We start from the raw sequence: 18,843 nt of genomic DNA, 5'->3' as shown, positions 1-18,843 counted from the left end.
GCTTTTAGGAATGCAAAATATTTTACTCTTTATTTTCTGTGTCATGAACGCCTTCCTGTCTACCTGAGAAGGAGCAGCCCTGCCCCAGCATGTGCCCCAGAGATGCTCTCTCCAGTTCATTCTGACCTGGTGCCTTGAAATACGAGCAGTTCCTAAAAAGGTATGTTTTGTCCTTTGGGTAACTATTTACAAATCTGTTTAGCTCTGTTGGGTTTATTAAGTAAATGTGGTATCTCCCATTTAAAGGCTTAGCAAATATGATCTTTAAAAACATGTGTTCAAAATTAGTTCCCAAGGGTATATGTTCTCTATGTAATTGTCATAGACAAATATTTTTATGTTGTGATACATTGAAATTTTATGTTTTCTATTGAAATAAGGTTTCTTAAATAGGGCTTTTTGTTAGTGTAGCACATTAATTAGTGATGAAAGTGAGCTAGATGACCTTGTGTCACCAATTGCAGGTTGACACTTTGTCTCTAATGGTTGACAAGAAACAGATGAGAGTGTAGGCTTTCCTTCCCTTAGTTTTCACCTGCTTAATGTTGTTAAGTTCCATTTTATGCAAAACTACAGAATTATTTATTGTTAAGTCAGAATTCTTCAGGAAATATTGAAAAGTCTTGGTTGGGTGTATTGATGTTTAGATAAATTTGGAGATAAAACTATCCACTAGATGTCAGTGTTCTGCCTGGAGGTATATTTTTTTAAAAAGTCATAATTGATTTCTTCTAACCATGTCCCTCACTCAAATGGATGTTAAGCAGTAAGACTTTCCAACCGGTGCTTTGCCAGACTTATGTGGCCAATGAGCATAAACAGTGCTATTTAGGCCACCCGAAGTGATGTCGTTTTTGTTGTTTTATTACTGTGATTATTGCATTTGTTGCTTTTGGGAAGCAAGTTTCTTTAGAGAGAGGCTCATATATTTCTAGATATAATATGAGCAAATTTAGAATTCACTGTGATAGAAGCTTCTTAAATATGTAAATTTAAATGTTTGGTTCAATTGTACCTTTTTTTTTTATTCCCACTCCCCCCACATGCGCCAGTGGGCGATGCTCGGCCCCTCTGGGGCGTTACTCTGCTGTGGCTGGAGCCATTCTAGTGCCTGAGGCGGAGGCTATGTAGCCATCCTCAGCGCCCGCCACCTTTGCTCCAGTGAAGCTTTGGCTGCAGGAGGAGAAGAGAAAGAGAGAAAGAGAAAGGAGAGGGGGAAGGATGGAGAAACAGATGGGCGCTTCTTTTGTGTGCCCTGGTTGGGAATTGAACCCAGGACTTCCACACTCCTGGCCAACACTCTACTGCTGAGCCAACTGGCCAGGGCCTCAGTTGTACCATTTTTTAAAATTTGATGAAATATATAATATATATCTATATATCTAGATATATAGATATATATTCTTTTCTTACTACAAAAGTAATCACTGTACTTTTGTGTACACCATACACAAAAATAGCAAGCTTAAGAAGCAAAAGTCCTTTATAAACAAACTCTCAGAATTAATGTTTGAATTCGATTTTGCTAAAAAAATAAAGTAATAGAAAGACGAGGTTCTATATTATACATGCCATTCTATAACATGTTTTTTATTTTAAAGAAAATAAATAGTTTATATGCCCCAAATGGAAAGATAATAGAGATAAAATAACATGTCATGGATGTACTGTAATTAAATTGTTGACTTAATAATGGACAGTTGGTTCTTTCTGGCGTTTTACTCTAAAAACAACTGAGGTGAACATTCTTGTACATTTTTGCACTCCTGTTTGAAATGTTTGGTTTTTTTAACGAATTCCTTGGAGTGAAATTGCTACTTTAAAAATATTTGTACTTTAAATTTTAGTAATGTTTGTCAGCTTGTTCTCTGCAAACAGTGTAGTATATCCTATTTTTGTACCATAAAATATTTGTAATTCTAAAGTGAAAAATAAAGGATTTATAATCGCCACTATTTTGTTATAATTTAGGAATTTTTCTTGACTTGGAAATTTGATGCAAACTGTTATTGTTAAACTTGACTACTTTACTATAGATCCCTGCAGAGACTTAGGTGTTTATTCATTCTGCAGCCTTTCCCAAATGCTTGCTGTGTGTTGGCCCTGTTTCAGGCCCTTTGAGAAAGCTGTGGCATGTGTCAGTCTCTGGATTGGTTAGGCAGGGTTCATAGCTACGTGGTCGAAGCCTGTGACCCTGCCAAGAGGATCAGTCTAGTGTGCCCCGCTGAGGAAGTCCAGGACACATGATGTCTAACCATGGGATAAAAAGTAGCAGTACCCATTAACATTTCAGATAACATTTGATACAAACAACTTTGAGTAATAAGAGCTATATTTGTCATAGGATGAATAAGCTTAGAATTGCATTAGAACCTCAAATTGTTACTAGCATGTTGGGTCCTTTGTCCAAGAGTTTGGACTTGGGCCAGTCATTGAGCCTTGGGGTTCAGGACTTTGTTTTGCTTTATATGTTCATATTCTCCTCTTTCTAAAATGAGTCTGAGTGACATAAGCACATACTGAAGATTCTTGATGTTCTGACCCTTCATGTAACTTCCGCCTCTAGTCCCATGTCCACATTTCCCTGCACCCACATTGAACGGTCCCCATGCTGTCATGGAGCCATGCCTTCTCTTCAGCTGTTCTTCATTCCCCCTGTTTCATGTGGCCACCCTCCAGCTCAGGTTCGTGTTCTAGGAAGCCCCCAACGTCCTGCATTTACCCTATTTGGGGAGCGAGCCTCGTGCACACTAATTACTCCTGACTTCTGCTTTGACTAGCCTGTGAACCCTTACGAGCTGGGGAGGTGTCATTTTGTCCCCAGTGCCCCACCCACCCAGAACCTATCAAAAAGGACTTAACAGTTGACAAATAAGTGTAGAAGTTGAGGTTGTAATCATTAGCTAAGACAAGATTGTGTGCTGGGATAAAATGTTGAGTGATGAGCTTTTGATCATTTTTATTCAGATACACCTGACATGTAATTTAAGAGCATACTTGTGACTAAAGAAATCAGTTTAGTATAGAGAAGTGGTGAACAAAAGTAGAACATAAAAGTTCTAATAGGCTGACATTCAAGCAAATAGCAAAGTAAATTCTCTTTTCCTGACTACACTTTAGTGTCACTTTCTCTTTAGGGTCACTTTCTTTTTTTTTAGGGTCACTTTCTCTTGACTAATTGGGCCCATCCCCAGGCAGATACTAATAAATATTCTAACAGCCATAAGCACAGAGCATGTGGTAATGTAAGTCTGCTTCCTTCCCTTTGGCCACAGGCGTTTCTGCGAGCGCTTGTGGACTGTACCAGTGACGGTGCGGAAAAGCGAAGGCTGCAGGAGCTGTGCAGCAGACAGGGGGCGGCCGAGTATAACCGTTTTGTGAGAGATGCCTGTGCCTGCTTGTTAGACCTCCTGCTCGCTTTCCCGTCCTGCCAGCCTCCGCTCAGCCTCCTGCTCGGTGAGTGCTCATGGTCCCGGTCCCTGAGCTGCAGGGCAGCTCTGTGCTAGAGAACAGTGGCTGCTGGTATATTGCCCCCCCCTTTTTGTTACAGAGACAGAGAGAGGGACAGATAGGAACAGACAGATGGGAAGGGAGAGAGATAAGAAGCATCAGTTCTTTGTTGTGGCTCCTTAGTTCATTGATTGCTTTCTCATATCTGCCTTGACCAGGAGGCTACAGCAGATCGAGTGACCCCTTGTTCAAGCCAGTGACCTTGGGTTCAAGCTGGTGAGCCTTGCTCAAATCAGATGAGCCCGCGCTCAAACTGGCGACCTTGGGGTTTCAAACCTGGGTCCTCTGCATCCCAGTCTGATGCTCTATCCACTGCGCCACCTCCTGGTCAGGCGGCATATCGTTCTTTGAATCTATGCAGGCATTTGGGGCACAGCTAAATGAGCTGTGAGAAGTAGGTGAGCTTACAGTCGGTCTTCCAAGTGCCTTGACATCTAAACTACCTTTTAGAAGTCAGAAAGAATGCCTCTTCCAAGCTTTATTACTAATTATTTTCTTCTATTTTTGTCATTATTTTCTCTGTTAGGCCAGTCTTAATTCTTTATTTTTGCTCAGCATTCAGCTTCTTTTTTATTAATTTTACCATTTTTCATAGAGCATTTTCCCAAATTTTATTTAAAAATGAGCTTTCTTTTCCCCCCTTTTAAATTTTTTTTAAAATTTATATTTATTCATTAGAGACAGAGAGAGATAGAGATAGAGAGAGAGAAGGCGGGGAGGAGCAGGAAGCATCAGCTCCCATATGTGCCTTGACCAGGCAAGCCCAGGGTTTTGAACCGGCGACCTCAGCATTCCAGGTCGATGCTTGATCTGCGCCACCACAGGTCAGGCAATAAAAATAATCTTTTTTTAAATATAAGGAACATCAGATTTAGTTGATGGAGGTTAATAAAGTGCATGCTTTGTGTGCAGGCAACAGAAGGAAGCAGACTGTGTGTGCACGTCCAGATTTGGGGTTTTCAACAACAAAGGGGTTGTACCAGTACAGGGGCCTTACTTAGGAGGTGCTTCTGGGCATTAAACTTGGGAGGGACCCATCACAAGATATTCAAACATAAGTTGATCCTATTTTTGTTCATACTGTCTCTCAGGGTTCTCAAACTCCCAACAGCAACAGAAGAGGGTTTGAGATCCTTCCTGAGAAACTGATTCAGGGAGGGAAGGGGCTTTCAGTGAAACTGAGTGACTAAGAATTTCAGTGATGTTTAAACTTTTATTCTCTGTGCTGGTAATTTTTCATCTCCTCTGTTTACTTGTAGTGGTGAGTAGTAAAATCCCTAGAATTTGCAGTTGTCTTTGGTGACAGGAAAATGCGGTTGTGCATTCTCCTGTCAGGCCAGCAAGGTCCCTTTTAATGCCCAGTGCAGGTCAGGGCCCTCTCCTGCCCGAGGCAGGCCCTCCTTTCTTTTTCTTTTTCTTTTCCTTTTCCTTTTTTTTAGTGTTTTGTTCTCCACCCTGCTCCTCAAAAGGATAAAAAGGTGTTACCAAGTGAGGCTGCCCTTCCCTGCTTTCCTATATTTATGTGAACACTCCTGCCCTTTTTTACTGGAGCCTTTAATGCTAATAGAGGGCTTGGGATAAAATTCAGAACACGGGCAGGGAAGTGATGCAAAATCTTGTGAAGCTCTCAATCATAGAAGATGTTTCTTTTCATAGATTTTCTACTACCTTTTATAACATTTTGTTTTTCCATTGATTTGAAAGAAAGAGAGAGAGAGCGAGAGAAGGGAGAGAGAGAAGCATCAATTCATTGTTTCACTTAGTTCCATTTAGTTGTGCACTAATTGATTGCTTTTTGTATGTACTCTAATCAGGGATCGAACCCGCAACCTCTGGCACACAGGGTCGTTAGAAGGAGGAAGGGTAAGGAGTCTGAGAAGAATATTAGTGAGAGGTAAAGGATATTGTCACTGCATTGATTAATTAGGGGGAGGCATGCTAGACTAATCATTAGGCTGTAGGTTGATACTTTATCCTCTGAAGTCACCTGGTCAGGCATTAAAACTTTTATGGGTCATTTATTACATAGTTATATAAAAAACAATGAAGACGTTGAGACTTATAGAAATTTAAGTTATTTTTCAATTTCTGTGACAAAATTTACTATATCTAAAGTTTAGTATTAAGTTGAGCCATTTATGAAACATTTTTTTATATTTATTAAAACTCACTTTGAAAAGGTTTTTCCAAATTTTTGCTAAATAACTGTTATAAATATGACATTGAATATTATTACAAACATGACTTTGAAAAACGTCAAAGCCTGTTAATGGACAATTTGGTATTCAAATATTGATTTCTTAACCTGCTTTTTTTTTTTTTTTTTTTTTTTGTATTTTTCTGAAGCTGGAAACGGGGAGAGATAGTCAGACAGACTCCCATATGCGCCCGACCGGGATCCACCCGGCACTCCCACCAGGGGCGATGCTCTGCCCCTCCAGGGGGCGATGCTCTGCCCCTCCAGGGCGTCGCTCTGTTGCGACCAGAGCCACTCTAGCGCCTGGGGCAGAAGCCAAGGAGCCATCCCCAGCACCCGGGCCATCTTTGCTCCAATGGAGCCTCGGCTGCGGAAGGGGAAGAGAAAGGAAGGAGAGGGGGAAGGGTGGAGAAGCAGATGGGCGCTTCTCCTGTGTGCCCTGGCTGGGAATCGAACCCAGGACTTCTGCACGCCAGGCCGACTCTACCACTGAGCCAACCAGCCAGGGCCTTAACCTGCTTTTAAAGCATGTATGGCCTGACCTGAGGTAGCTCAGTGGATAAAGCATGGACCTGGAATGCTGAGGTTTCCGGTTCGAAACCTGGGGCTTGCCTGGTCAAGACACATATGGGAGTTGATGCTTCCTCCTCCTACCCCTATTCTCTCTCTTTCTTCTCTCTCTCTCTCTCTCTCTCTCTGTCCAATAAAAATGAACTTATAAAATCTAAAAACAAACAAACAGCATGTATGTATCTATCTTGAAACCACTGCGTTTCTGGATAACTTGATTTTAAAATGCCCATCACTACATTGCTATTTTTATTGTTGTTGTTACTATCCTATAAATAGAAGGAAAATAGTTCAAGCCTCAGTAGTTCCCATAATTCTTAAAATAGTGGTCTTCAATCGTTTTGGTTTCATGATCTTATTTCAATCTGAAAATTCTGGACATTTTCCCCAGAAAACTGCACATAGCACATAGAAAATTTAATGGGTTCTTTGACCCTGAAGCCCAGTCATGGCCCCTATTCTATAACATCCTTTAGTTTTAGAAACCAGCCTTTAGGTAGAAATACTGATTTCAGTTTAAGGAAATGCGGTATATCTAGTTTTTAAGAATTGGAAAAAAGTATTCAGTAGTATTTTACATTGTTAATTTATATGTGATTCAAAATATGATTTAGAACTAAAACAAATTATTTCAAATATTTTAAATAAAATAAGAATCAAATGAGACTTTGAATTTTTTACCCCTTAATACATCATTTATTTTCAGTAGCTGTGAATTTTTTTTTTTAGGTGAGAGGAGGGGAGATAGGCAGACTCCCACATGCGCCCCAATTGGGATCCACCCAGCAACCCCGTCTGGGGCCAGTGCTTGAGTACTGAGCTATTTTTAGCACCTGAGGCTGATGCAGTCCAGTGGAGCTATCCTCACTGCCTGGGATCACACTCAAACCATTTAAGCCACTGGCTGGAGGAGTGGAAGAGGGAGAGAAAGTGGGGAGAAACAGATGATCACTTCACCTGTGTGCCCTGACCAGGGATTGAACCCAGGATTTCCATATGTCAGGCTGACACTCAATAGACTGAGCCACCAGGGCCTAGTAGCTGTAAATTAACAATTGCTTATTTTAATTTTTTTCTAGAACATCTTCCTAAGCTCCAGCCCAGACCATATTCATGTGCAAGGTACTGATATTTATTAATATGATATACAGCATCTTTCTCCCAAATGTTATGAAAAGTCCAACTTCCAAATCCTTAGTAGCTCCACATTAGTTCAGTGAAAATGTACCTAATGTGTAGGGACAATGGCAGGCATGATAAAAGGAAGCAGACCAGTGTCAGGATTCCGTCCTCCAGGAGTTCATTGAGTGAGGGATCTTTCGTGGTTCCTATGCTCCAGAACCCCGGTCCCCTTTTGGGAAGTGAGTCTCCAAGTCTCCTCCTGTTGCCACTGTGGGTGGAGGAGGGCAGGAGAGAGGGGAAAGTATATGTCTTATCTAGTCTTGAAGACAAACAGGTCATGAGAAACTTCCCTGAGCAATATCACAAAATTAGAGCAGAGGTGGGGGTGGGGGCCCTTTACGTAGCAATAGCGCTCTTCTCCCCGGGGAGTTAGATGGTACACTAGAGCCTATAAGGAGATACAGAATGGTGCAGAGTAGACTAACAGTTGTTCATATGGAAAACAGTACAATAATTAGTAAATACTTTTGCAAACTCACAGTTGTGAATGTACTGTTTCCCCACCCTGTATTCTCATTGCAACAAAAAAGGCTTAGTTTGGCCTGAATATATTAGCCCTAACAGAGTTTAAAAATATGTGTGTGTCTCTGCAGCTCAAGCCTATCTCACCCAGGAAAACTTCACTTCGTTTTCAACATTGTGGAGTTTTTGTCCAGCACCACCTCGGTGGTTCTGCGGAGAGGCGTGTGCACAGGCTGGCTGGCCACGTTGGTTGAGTCAGTTCTTCAGCTGAACTCACGTGCATCCCATGCAGACGATGAGAAAGTCCTGGCTCCAGAGGTATGAGAGTCTGGTTTGGCATCACTGAGATTCTGTGCTTGCCTGATTAGAAAGGCCACAAGCATGTAGTCTCCCTGCATTGTCCGTTAGCATCCAGTTATTCAAAGGAGAATGTGTGCTGCACTTGAATTTTTAAATTCCTGTTAGAAAGTCAGGTAATCATGACTCACTCTCTACTAAGTGGTTTATACATTTTGTAAATGTGTGAAGCATGAATTTTATATAATACAGTCTTTTCTTATTGTTTGTCATACTCAGAAATGAAGACTTTCTGTTTATATTCTTGGTAGACTAGGACAGGAAGAACCAAGTGGATATTAAAAACAGCTTGATGTTCTATTTAGGCTATATCTCATGTCCCAGAAAAGTCCTTGTAGGATGGCAGTCAGTTTGACAACTAGAGACTGATTTTATTGGCCTTCAGTTTGGGTAGTAGGATTTTCACTTGCCCTGTCTCTTCCGTTTTTGTGAGAGCTGTGGTGTATAGATTCTAAAGGAGAGCTGTTAACGAGAAGACATTATGAGAGGATTACTTTTAAAACACATAGAAGAAAAATGTTGTTTGATGTTTTTTAAACAAGCTGTGGACACATTTATATTTGGACTTAGTGACATCTTTTATTAACTTTAGAGAAGAAGGGAGAGAGCAATATCGATCCAACTTATTCATATGATCATTTGTTTCATTTTTTAAAAAAATTTTTATTTTTAATTTATTGTGTTGACAATGGTTTCAGATATCCCACTCAATATAACACCCTCTACACCCCGCATTGTGCTCCCTGTGCCCAAGCAAAGTCTCTTTCACATTTCCCCATTGGTTAATTCTTGTATGCTCCCTGACTGGGGATCTCACATACAACCTGGGGTTTTGGGATGATGCTCTAACCATTGAGTGAGCTACCTGGGTGGGGCTTGTTTGTTTTTACAGATTTGAGAGAGAGAGAAAGACATCTTTTATGCTTTGATATAGCACTCAGCAAAATCTTATTTGAGACCATAGGCAACAATTTAAAGTTTTTCCTCCCTGCCCATAAAGATGACTGAATTTTAAAAAGAACTTCAGGCTTTATTGTGAAGTCTTTTTCTCCATGGTATTGAAGCAATGGATGTGTCATTTGTAGTATTATCTTATGACTGGCTTGGTAGCTACAAGTTGTTGGAATTGAAAAGGTCACAGGGAATTAAGATGGCTTATGTGAAGACTGCTACTTGAATTTGCCCTTTGACTTGGTATTTTCCTAGTCTGCTGCCTGAAACAGAGGTGCTTCACTCTGTGTGTGTGCGTGTGTGTGTGTGTACGCACACGCATGTGCTCATTTGTCCCATTTCTCTCCTCCCCTCCGTACTCCTAGATTTATTATGTCACAGCAAAATACTGAGAATCTGAGAAAATTCCTTTTTTGAAAAGGAATATTACAGTACTGACATAAAAGTATGATATTACTTCATGATCTTATAAAAATAGCAGATAATCTCCAGAAAGTTAAAAAAATAATGGATCACAAACGCTAAGCAGGAGTGCCTTTCCCATATTTGTTCTTTCCTCTTCTTTTTTCTCCCTCTTTCTTTCCTCACTTGAACAGATTTTTTTTGGCTACCCAATATGCAGGTGCCAGAGGTGCAAATAGAAAGGATATAGTTTAAAACTATCTAAGGTTCATGGTGCTTGGTTGTACCAAATTTTATTAGAAAGTATGGAGACTGTTAAGGGCATGACCCACCACAGGCCCTCCCCCAACTGATAGGTAGTACAGTTGTTCACAGATATTTCCACCCTACCTCCAACCCACCTACCCAACCTTCTAATCACCCCTACCCCCAGTGGAGTAGACATCCCTTCCGTTAATGTTTAGCCCCTGCCAGTTACATCTGAGAAAACAGGGTAGGTGAGCTCTGGACCTCATGGCATAGTGTGGCTGCCCCCCTCGATGTTCCCTCTGATAGAAGGGCAGGGTGGTCCAGCCCAGGCCGGCTCCTGGGTTTAGATTTCAGGTGAAGGAGATCAGGGAGCAGAGCCAGAGTAAGTGTGTGATGCTGTAAGCTGTCTGAGATTTCCTGCCACAACAGCCCACTACTGTCTGGTCTTCTGCAGCCCCAAGATCATGGAGAGCAGGCTCTCCTTAGCAGTTCCCTGCCACACATTCTAGGGATGTGTGTTTGTTGATTGTATTTGCCACCCACTAGAATGTAAGCCCCATGAAGATGGATTTGGTTTTGCTCCTTTCTCTATTCTAGTGCTCGTCATACTGTGTACCTTCAATAAAATTGTTAAATGAATGAATCAACTAAATAGGCCACTGATTTTCAATCTTTTTCATCTATGACACACACAAACTAATTGCTAAAATGCTGCAACACACCAAAAACTCTAGTTCTCACTGATCTGACAAAAAAAATAGGTAAAATTATAATTCATTCACATCAGACAACTTTTTTTGTATAAATCTTTTTTTTTAATTTTTTAAAATTTATTCATTTTTTTTAGAGAGGAGAGGGAGAGACAGAGAGAGAGAGAGAGAGAGAGAGGAGAGACAGAGAGAGAGAAGGGGGGAGGAGCTGGAAGCATCAACTCCCATATGTGCCTTGACTAGGCAAGCCCAGGGTTTCAAACCGGCAACCTCAGCATTTCCAGGTCGATGCTTTATCTACTGCGCCACCACAGGTCAGGCAGACAACTTTTTTTTTATTTGACAAGGAAAAGAGGTCAGTGCCCCTGACTAAATAGTCAGGTAGTGCATGTTTTAAAAATTCTTGTGGCTCACTGGTTGAAAATCACTGAAATAGGCTAATGTGATACTATTGATAAATTCTCATTCCAAAATGAGAACAGTGATTTGACACAGTTCTGCCAGTTCTTCACTTAAAAAGTAAATTGTGTTGATGAATTCACGGGATTGTTCTTGAATTAAAGGTTGAAATGTGTACAGGTGCACTAGCATGAGAGAGAGCAAGTTTCTGTCATTCCTGACTCTCCGTGTCCCGCAGAGTAAGTGCACCTGCGGCAGAGCGAAGCTGGAAAGGAGTGTGTTTACAAACTGATTCTTTATAAGTACCTAACACATGATGTAAAAGAAAAATTTCTTGAAATTTTAATGAAAAGATGTTACCTATCTTTATCTCTGACTCTTAGTTTTATACAAACACAAATAACATGGGGCCCAGGATAACAGCACAATTCTCTAGGTGTCTTTGGAGCAAGCCCTTAATTTCCTGTTTAGTAACCTAAGTTTCTTTTTCCTTAGATTGTCAAATGAAAACATGTAAAACTTTTCACTCCACCTTGATGTTAATCCTCATTACCCTGTACGCGCAAACATAAAGTGTCATGTCTTCATTTTTTCTTGCATTTCTCCAAAATACATGTAATGGGTTGCATACTAGGAAGCAGATTTTATTCATGGAAACAGGAAAGGTTTGATTATACCTAGTCAGTGTTCTGCCTTAGAAATATCATACTTGTCATTTATAACACCATTCATTTGGGTGGAAAATAACAATTTGAAAGACAGACTTGTTTTATTGTCATGAACCAGCACGACTAATAATTCCAGGTCCCAAATGGGAACAGCACAGAATTAAGAAGATATGCTTAAAGAATGGGTTCAGGAGGGCTCTACTATTGCTGCTTGCAAGAAGAGAGCGCACCCAAAAACTGCATCTTGTTTTATTTATAGGGCAAAGTGGGCCATTAGCAAATCAATGAGATCTCTGATTACAATTTCCAAGGCAACCTAAAAATTTTACAAAGTGCAGAAAACCCCCACCATAATTAACATCTTAACTTTACACAAAACAAGATAGAAGAAACTTGCCTCCAATCTTTCCGGGGGATGTGGGGGGGTAGGATGAGTATCAGCTAACGTGGAGGTGTGGGGAAGGGCTTAGCCTTTTGCAACTTAATCAGGTAAGTGAGGTGGGGGGTTGGGCAGACTGTCACCTTACAGCCAGTTCCCCACACCTGTGTCCCCCAAAAATCTAAACTGCAAAAACCCTGTTGGCTTTTTGGTCCCCAACAGTTTATGTTTTTTTAGGGACAAATTTTTTCATGGTTTCAATAAGATGTAATGTTGCTATTTAATTTTGCAATGTTTCTTTGACGGGAGTTTACACTTTCTGATTTCTCAGCAAAGGTCATCTTGGTTATATGCTTTTGTCTAGGTTTTCTTTCATACTTATGACCATTGATTTAATATTCCAGATATCCATCTCTCCTCGGACAACAAATTCTTTCCACTTACCAAATGACCTCTCGGTCCCCATCATCATGGTGGGCCCAGGCACTGGCATAGCACCCTTCATTGGCTTTCTGCAGCATAGGTATGTGCTGCCTTTGGCTGGTGAGCACGTGGACCCCTTGTCATCCTGGGTGGGACGAGAACAGAGAGCTTTTTTGTTCATTGGTTTCTAGGATGTTGGACTTTGGTTGTAAAATTTTTTATTTTAAAAAATTATTAAATGTGTGACAGCGCGACATAATTTATCACCATGGGCCAAGGGAATAAGCTACCTTACAGATAGCTCTGTGCTGGAACTTCCCTTTTTGCTGGAGCTCTTTCCTTCTCTCCCAGGCTGCGCTGTAGTTTGTAGCATGCGTGGTTGGGGACAAATTTCCAGCAGAGCTTTAACCTGTGATGATGTACAGGCTGTTCTGTCCATTTTTTAAGTAGACAGAATTGGTAGTAACAGATTCAATTACATCAAAAGTTTCAGAGTTAAGCTCCAAATATCAGTAATTTTCAACAGAATAATATTTATAGATGTAGCTTTGTATCAGGACAGAACTATTTGATATAAAATAAATAAAATTGTGCTTCTCTCCCCACTTGTGAAACTCCCCACTTTGTGAACAGTTTTTATGTACAGTTCACCAGATAGTAAAGTAATAACCTTTGGACGTAGTTTTCTTGTTTTATTTTGTTTTAGGTTTTTCCTTAAGAGAGCAGGACAGGAATGGCAGACACAGTGTGTCCATCGGGGTGTCCACCCCTCTAACACGCCACATCAGATCCTTCTGACTTCCCGAGCCCTGTGCTACTTTTCTGTTTTGTTAATTGAGAGTTCATTTTATTCATAAAGTGGCTATTAATATTTAATGTAGAAATGAAACTAGGTTTCACAGTGTGATATTTTAAAATTTTCTTGTTATGAAGATGTGTAGAGCTGAGGGGTGTCTACAGCTCATAGAGACATTTACTTATTGTAGTGTCTGTTGGAGGGACCGAGGCGCCCTGTGGGCAGTGGCTGTTAATTCAGTGCGAGACCTTCCCAGGCTGCAGAGATCAGTTTCACAGATCTTTCTGGGTTTGTTGGTGGTATTTCCTGGCCAAAGAGAGATTGGTTGTACATATTCCTGATGTTAAACATCTGTTTTCTTTTTCATTAGAGAGAAGCTCCAAGAACAGCATCCTGAGGGAGACTTTGGGGTGACGTGGTTGTTTTTTGGCTGCAGACATCAGGACAGGGATTATTTATTCAGGTATTCTATACCTCTGGTGATATCAGCCTCGGCCATGGGTGTGCAGTTCTCATTGCAGACTTTCCAACTTTGATTACAAGCCTCCCAGTGACCCATTATATATTGTATTTTAGAGAAGAGCTCAGACATTTCCTAAAGCATGGAGTCCTCACTCACCTAAAGGTTTCCTTCTCAAGAGATGCTCCGGTCGGGGAGGAGGGAGCCCCCGTGAAGTATGTGCAGGACAGCATTCAGCTTCATGGCAAGGAGGTGGCCGGGCTCCTGCTTCACCAGAACGGCTGTATCTATGTGTGCGGGTAAGTGGCTGTCATTCTCAGGTGCCAGGGAGGGAAGGCAGGCAGTGGTATTTATCAAAGGATCAGGGGCCCAGTTAGTTTATAATACAGACATTTAGGGATGAGAGATTTGATTCTTAAGTACAGGAAGAGAAATACAACTTCTGAAATGACTTCATCGTACATTTTACTGTGTGGGGCAGGTCAGGTTCTGTTCCTGACATGCTGGAGTCCTGTCCAGCACTTCCTCCATGTAACACTCAAGTCCCTCGTGAGGGCTTCATTGAGAGGTACGAAGATAATGCAGTACATTCCCTGCCTCCAGACAGTGCACCCTGGGTGGGGAGCCATGACCAGATGCCTACGAGAGAGCAAGTGCTGTGCAGGGGCCTGCAGGGCACCCGGGAGGGCGCTCCACCCGTCCTTGGAATGGACAGAGCTGAGACACATCTGAGCTCCTAGAAAAGGGCCAGGCACACAGTGAGTGGGTGTGAGTGTCTGAGTGTGTGTGTACGCACACGCCCACAGGAAGCCTTAGACAGGAAGAGAGAGCTTGTTGCCCTCAGAATGCAGGCCCCGCCCACTGTGCCTTGAGAGCGGGGAGCAGAGCAGGAGCCAGGTGGGAAGGGCCTTAGCGGAGATTTGGGCTGTGACCAGGTGGTCGCTGTGCACGTGAGAATGGTCACTGAGGGAAGGCCTGGATGTCGGGGGAGTGACAGGTGACTGGGCTGAGAGATCTGTTGGGACACTTTCCAGAGAAATGGAAGGAGGACTAAAATGTAGTGATAGGGGTGTCGGTGGGAATTAGATTTGTAAGTTAAGGAAGATTTGGTAAACACTCCTGTTTCTTCAACATTGGTGCTATTTCTTTTTTCTAGAGATGCTAAGAATATGGCCAAGGATGTCAATGATACCCTTGTGGAAATAATAAGCAAAGAGGCTGGAGTTGATAAACTAGAAGCAATGAAAACTCTGGCTACCCTAAAAGAAGAAAAACGCTATCTTCAGGATATTTGGTCATAAAATTAGAAAATGAAGAGAATTAAGGGGTTTCTTTTTTTTTATTGTAAGTACTAAACTAGAACTTTATTAAATCTTGAGACTTCTAATTTTTAAAATTAAATTTTTTTTTTAACTTTTCCTAGAGAAGGTAGGGTGGGGAGTGGGTCACTAAATAGTATAGCAAACTTCCTGTTTAGTTTTCCGTCTCCCCCCCACCCCTCCTCACACCACCCTGTGGCTTGTAGGCCCCCGGAGCTGACGGGCGCCCTCACTGCTCACCAGCACCTCCAGGCCCACTTCACCCTAGGAGCTGCACAGAGACCTGGCCCAGGTCACAGGGAGTCTGGATCTGTACGTGAGGCGTCCCACTATGGGACGTGTGGCCCTGGAGTCCACCAGGCAGATTGTTAAATATGTGAACTCCTATCGCCAGTTTTTTTAAATTATGTAAAAATAATGTATCATTCTTAAATGAAATGTACCATAAAGAATATATGTTAAAATTATACACGTATAGTATATCTGATTGTTTATATTTATCAAATGTTTATTTTAATTACCGAAACTATATTTCTGATAAATATTTTAAAGTAATCCTTATAAGGAATTTTTTTCTATGATCCTAGAAATGTGAAATATATTTTGAAATTCTACTCTGGCATATGATTTATTTATTACAGTTACTTTTTAATATCATAATTCCAGAATTTATGACAAAAGTATATTCAGTCTACACATGTGAGCAAGCATGTATTTTAGTAAAGCTACATTTTTCTCCTTGCTCTGCCCCCCTCAATCCTTTCATTCCTGCTCCTTTTGGCATATACTTCAGTTTTTCACATAATTTAACTCACCCCCATGATATTACTCAAACTTTATTCTAGGCTTAAAATGTCTACTTAAATTAATATTCTTGTATTTTTAAATTCCTACTACAGTCTGAATACTTATGTTTTACCAAAACACATGTTCAAATTCTGACCTCCAGTGTAATGATATTGGAAAGTGCTTGGGCCGTGAGAGTGGAGCCTGGCTGACTGGAACCAGTGCTCTTATAAAAGAGACTCCTGCCCCTAAGATCCTAGCTTCGCCTGTGTGAGGACACTGAGTTGGCAGTCTGCAACCCAGAAGAGGCCTGCGCTGCCGCCCGACCGTGCAGCATGCTGGGCTTGGACTTCCACTCCAGAACTGGGTAAAAGGCATTTCTGCTGTGTGTGGGCCACCCAGTGTCTGGTATTTTGTTATAACAGCCCACATGAACTAAGACAGTTCCCAGCGACAAATGCTCTTACAGTTTGTCAAAACAAAATGTACAAGGGTTGTAAGTTTTCTCCTAGGCTCTAGTATATATTGTTTTTATTTGAGATTGGCATTATTTAATAAACCTCTACATGTCAGTGGCTTCTGATTTTTTGAAAAATAATGATCTGAAGGAAATATAATCTTAAGGTTTGATAAGTCTTTATGGCTGTTTATTGTATTATTCTCTTATACGTTTTTACAACAAACAAATCTAAAAAGGCATAAGAAACATCAAGCAAATATACATAATTAAGTGCATCTGTTGTGTATATCAGCCAACATAGCTCAGGTTAAAACACTAAAAGGGACAAAGAACAATTTTTATTTTTTTGATAACAAGATGTAACAGTCAGGAACTCGTGCCCACCTGCCTATTGTCTATAAATATGTGACCTGAAAACTGACCAGTGCATGAAGAGAAACTGACAGTCATGGGCACTGGAACTTGACCAGCGCTGAATTGTTCATGCACAACATTCAGGGTGTTTCTCTTAGATATTGCTAGAGCTTAAGTTTCAGGTGATTATTGACCAGCAGATGATAGTGAATACAGATCTTAGTCCAGATTCTGCATGTTCGTTACAGAAAAATTTATTAGCAGGCACAAAACAGTTCTACAACCCATTCTGTAAGTTGAATGAAATTCCAGCTCTATCGTCCAGCTACCTATGGCATGAAAAGTTTCACATCTTGCATGAAAGTTGATTCAAAGTGGTTGAGAATATTTTAGGGACCGGATTTTGTTCCATATTACCATAAACTGCCCTGCAACCCAGTGCCTTTGCAGGATTAAGCCTCAGGTACCACCCCAGGGCCTTGCTAAACCGACAGGCTTGTGTAAGGGTATGGAGTGCCTCTGAATTCCCCTACCCAGACTCCATCTAGAATACCACTGGTTTTACCAGAGAGACACTTTTCTAATCTCATCTTAACAAGCCACTATCGGACCCATTATTTTCTTAACAATGGAGCTACGGAAGAGTTGTGGTCACTGTCACAAAATGACTTTCCTCATCAGAATGCTAACTACACCCAGGAGATTCTTCCCTCTCTAACACACCTGTGTATCTGTGCTCAAGGATTCTAAACTGATTACAGACACCATAACACTGGGACATCTACTTGCCATAAACCATCAGATAAAATATGAGAATTTGAACTTCACAACAAACTAGATGATGTAGGTATACGTCACATCCAGTGTACTGGGCACCCACATTGATTTCTAGTATACTTGAAACTTTTTTTTAAAGTTGACTATAAAAACTCAACAAATAACATAAAATACAACATTTTGCCCTGGCCCTAACAGAATTAAAAATCATCTATAAAAAGCAACTCACAAAGTACACAATGAAGAATTTTACATGCAAATGATTCATGGCATAAGGAGGAAATAAAAATGAATTACAGACTATTTAGAACTGATTTAAATGCACACATGGGATGCAGCCAACATGAGACCCAGAGGGAAATCTCATTTCACAGAATCTTGGTGCCTCGTTTGCCAGGTACCTCTCATGGTGCTGTGCATACAGCAGTGAACAAAACACAACACCTCGTTCTTGGAGAGTTTATGTTGAGGGGAGACATTCAATTATGTGGTGTCTGAGAAGGTGATGACGGCTACGGAGAAAGGCAGGCTAACGGGGGTTTGGTATGCAGTGTTGCAGGGGCAAGGCAACTTCAGATGGTCAGGTACTGTCTCCCTGGGAAGAGAGACCTGAGAACAACAAAGGACCCGGCCATGGTGGGCATCTTCAGGCAGTGGACATAATCAGTATGACGGCCCCGAGCTAGGGCAGTGCCTGGTATGTTTGAGGGAGCAGAAAAGAATTGGACAAGTTAAAGATGCATGGCCTTGAGGCCAAGTAGATTTTGGGTTTTACTCTGACTAGAAAGCTATTTGATCAGAGAGGTAACATGATTAGTTTACACTCACAGGGCTTTACTCAGTTGTAACTAAGACCTGGAGGAGTAGCTATAGATACAATCTGTTTGCTTTTGTAAGAAAAATTGGTCCCTTCTCCCAATTGTGTATTTTTATCAGTGTGGACTCATGGGTATTTATTGAATACTTTGGGTTATAATAAAACTCTGTGTGTTTTTGCTGCTCAAATAGTTCGCCTCTGGCTACTGCGGGGCCTTTCTGTGTGACTCCTATGCACGCGGATGTGCCTCCTGGTTTTGAGTGCTTCCTTCCTTCCTGTCATCACAGGTTGCTCCAACATTCAGTAGTTTCTCTGCCCCGGTATTAGAGAACCCCAGACAATCACTTACTACTGTTTTCCACACCTAGGACTTTGTCGCTTCTAGACTATGTGATATGACCAGAGTGATACAACAGGACGTAGCTTTGGGGGAGGGTGTTCTTTCATTTAGCAAAATGTGTTTAATAAGATCCATCCACGTGGTTTTTGTGGATTGTTAGCTGGTTCCATTTTATTGCCAAGTAATATTCTGTTGTATGGATATAATGACTTTATTCATCCATCTGTCAGAGGTAATCTTGGTTTTCTTCCAGTTTGGGGCAATTGCAGTTAAGC

The 18,843-nt window shown here is 41.2% G+C and overlaps 1 protein-coding gene across 2 annotated transcripts in view; it reads left to right on the top strand.

Annotated features, from left to right (window-relative positions):
- The window catches only part of MTRR (5-methyltetrahydrofolate-homocysteine methyltransferase reductase), a 37,884-nt gene extending 21,487 nt beyond the window's left edge, over positions 1 to 16,397 (top strand). Inside the window, exons 8-15 of one of the 2 annotated variants that reach the window (XM_066374638.1) lie at positions 72 to 160; positions 3,276 to 3,456; positions 7,357 to 7,399; positions 8,053 to 8,239; positions 12,441 to 12,559; positions 13,626 to 13,718; positions 13,832 to 14,014; positions 14,872 to 16,397. In XM_066374638.1, coding sequence (XP_066230735.1) covers positions 72 to 160; positions 3,276 to 3,456; positions 7,357 to 7,399; positions 8,053 to 8,239; positions 12,441 to 12,559; positions 13,626 to 13,718; positions 13,832 to 14,014; positions 14,872 to 15,016 — 1,040 coding nt within the window. In that variant the 3' untranslated portion in view covers positions 15,017 to 16,397. Of the gene's footprint in view, positions 1 to 68; positions 161 to 3,275; positions 3,457 to 7,356; positions 7,400 to 8,052; positions 8,240 to 12,440; positions 12,560 to 13,625; positions 13,719 to 13,831; positions 14,015 to 14,871 lie in introns of both variants that reach the window. The other variant, XM_066374629.1, reaches the window with a different exon arrangement.
- Positions 16,398 to 18,843: the final 2,446 nt, after the last annotated feature.

This window comes from Saccopteryx leptura, chromosome 1 (assembly GCF_036850995.1).
Source record: "Saccopteryx leptura isolate mSacLep1 chromosome 1, mSacLep1_pri_phased_curated, whole genome shotgun sequence".
NCBI classification, from domain to species: Eukaryota; Metazoa; Chordata; class Mammalia; order Chiroptera; family Emballonuridae; genus Saccopteryx; species Saccopteryx leptura.
The sequence above is the reverse complement of the archived record's forward strand: the minus strand, read 5'-3'. Positions and strand labels throughout refer to the sequence as shown.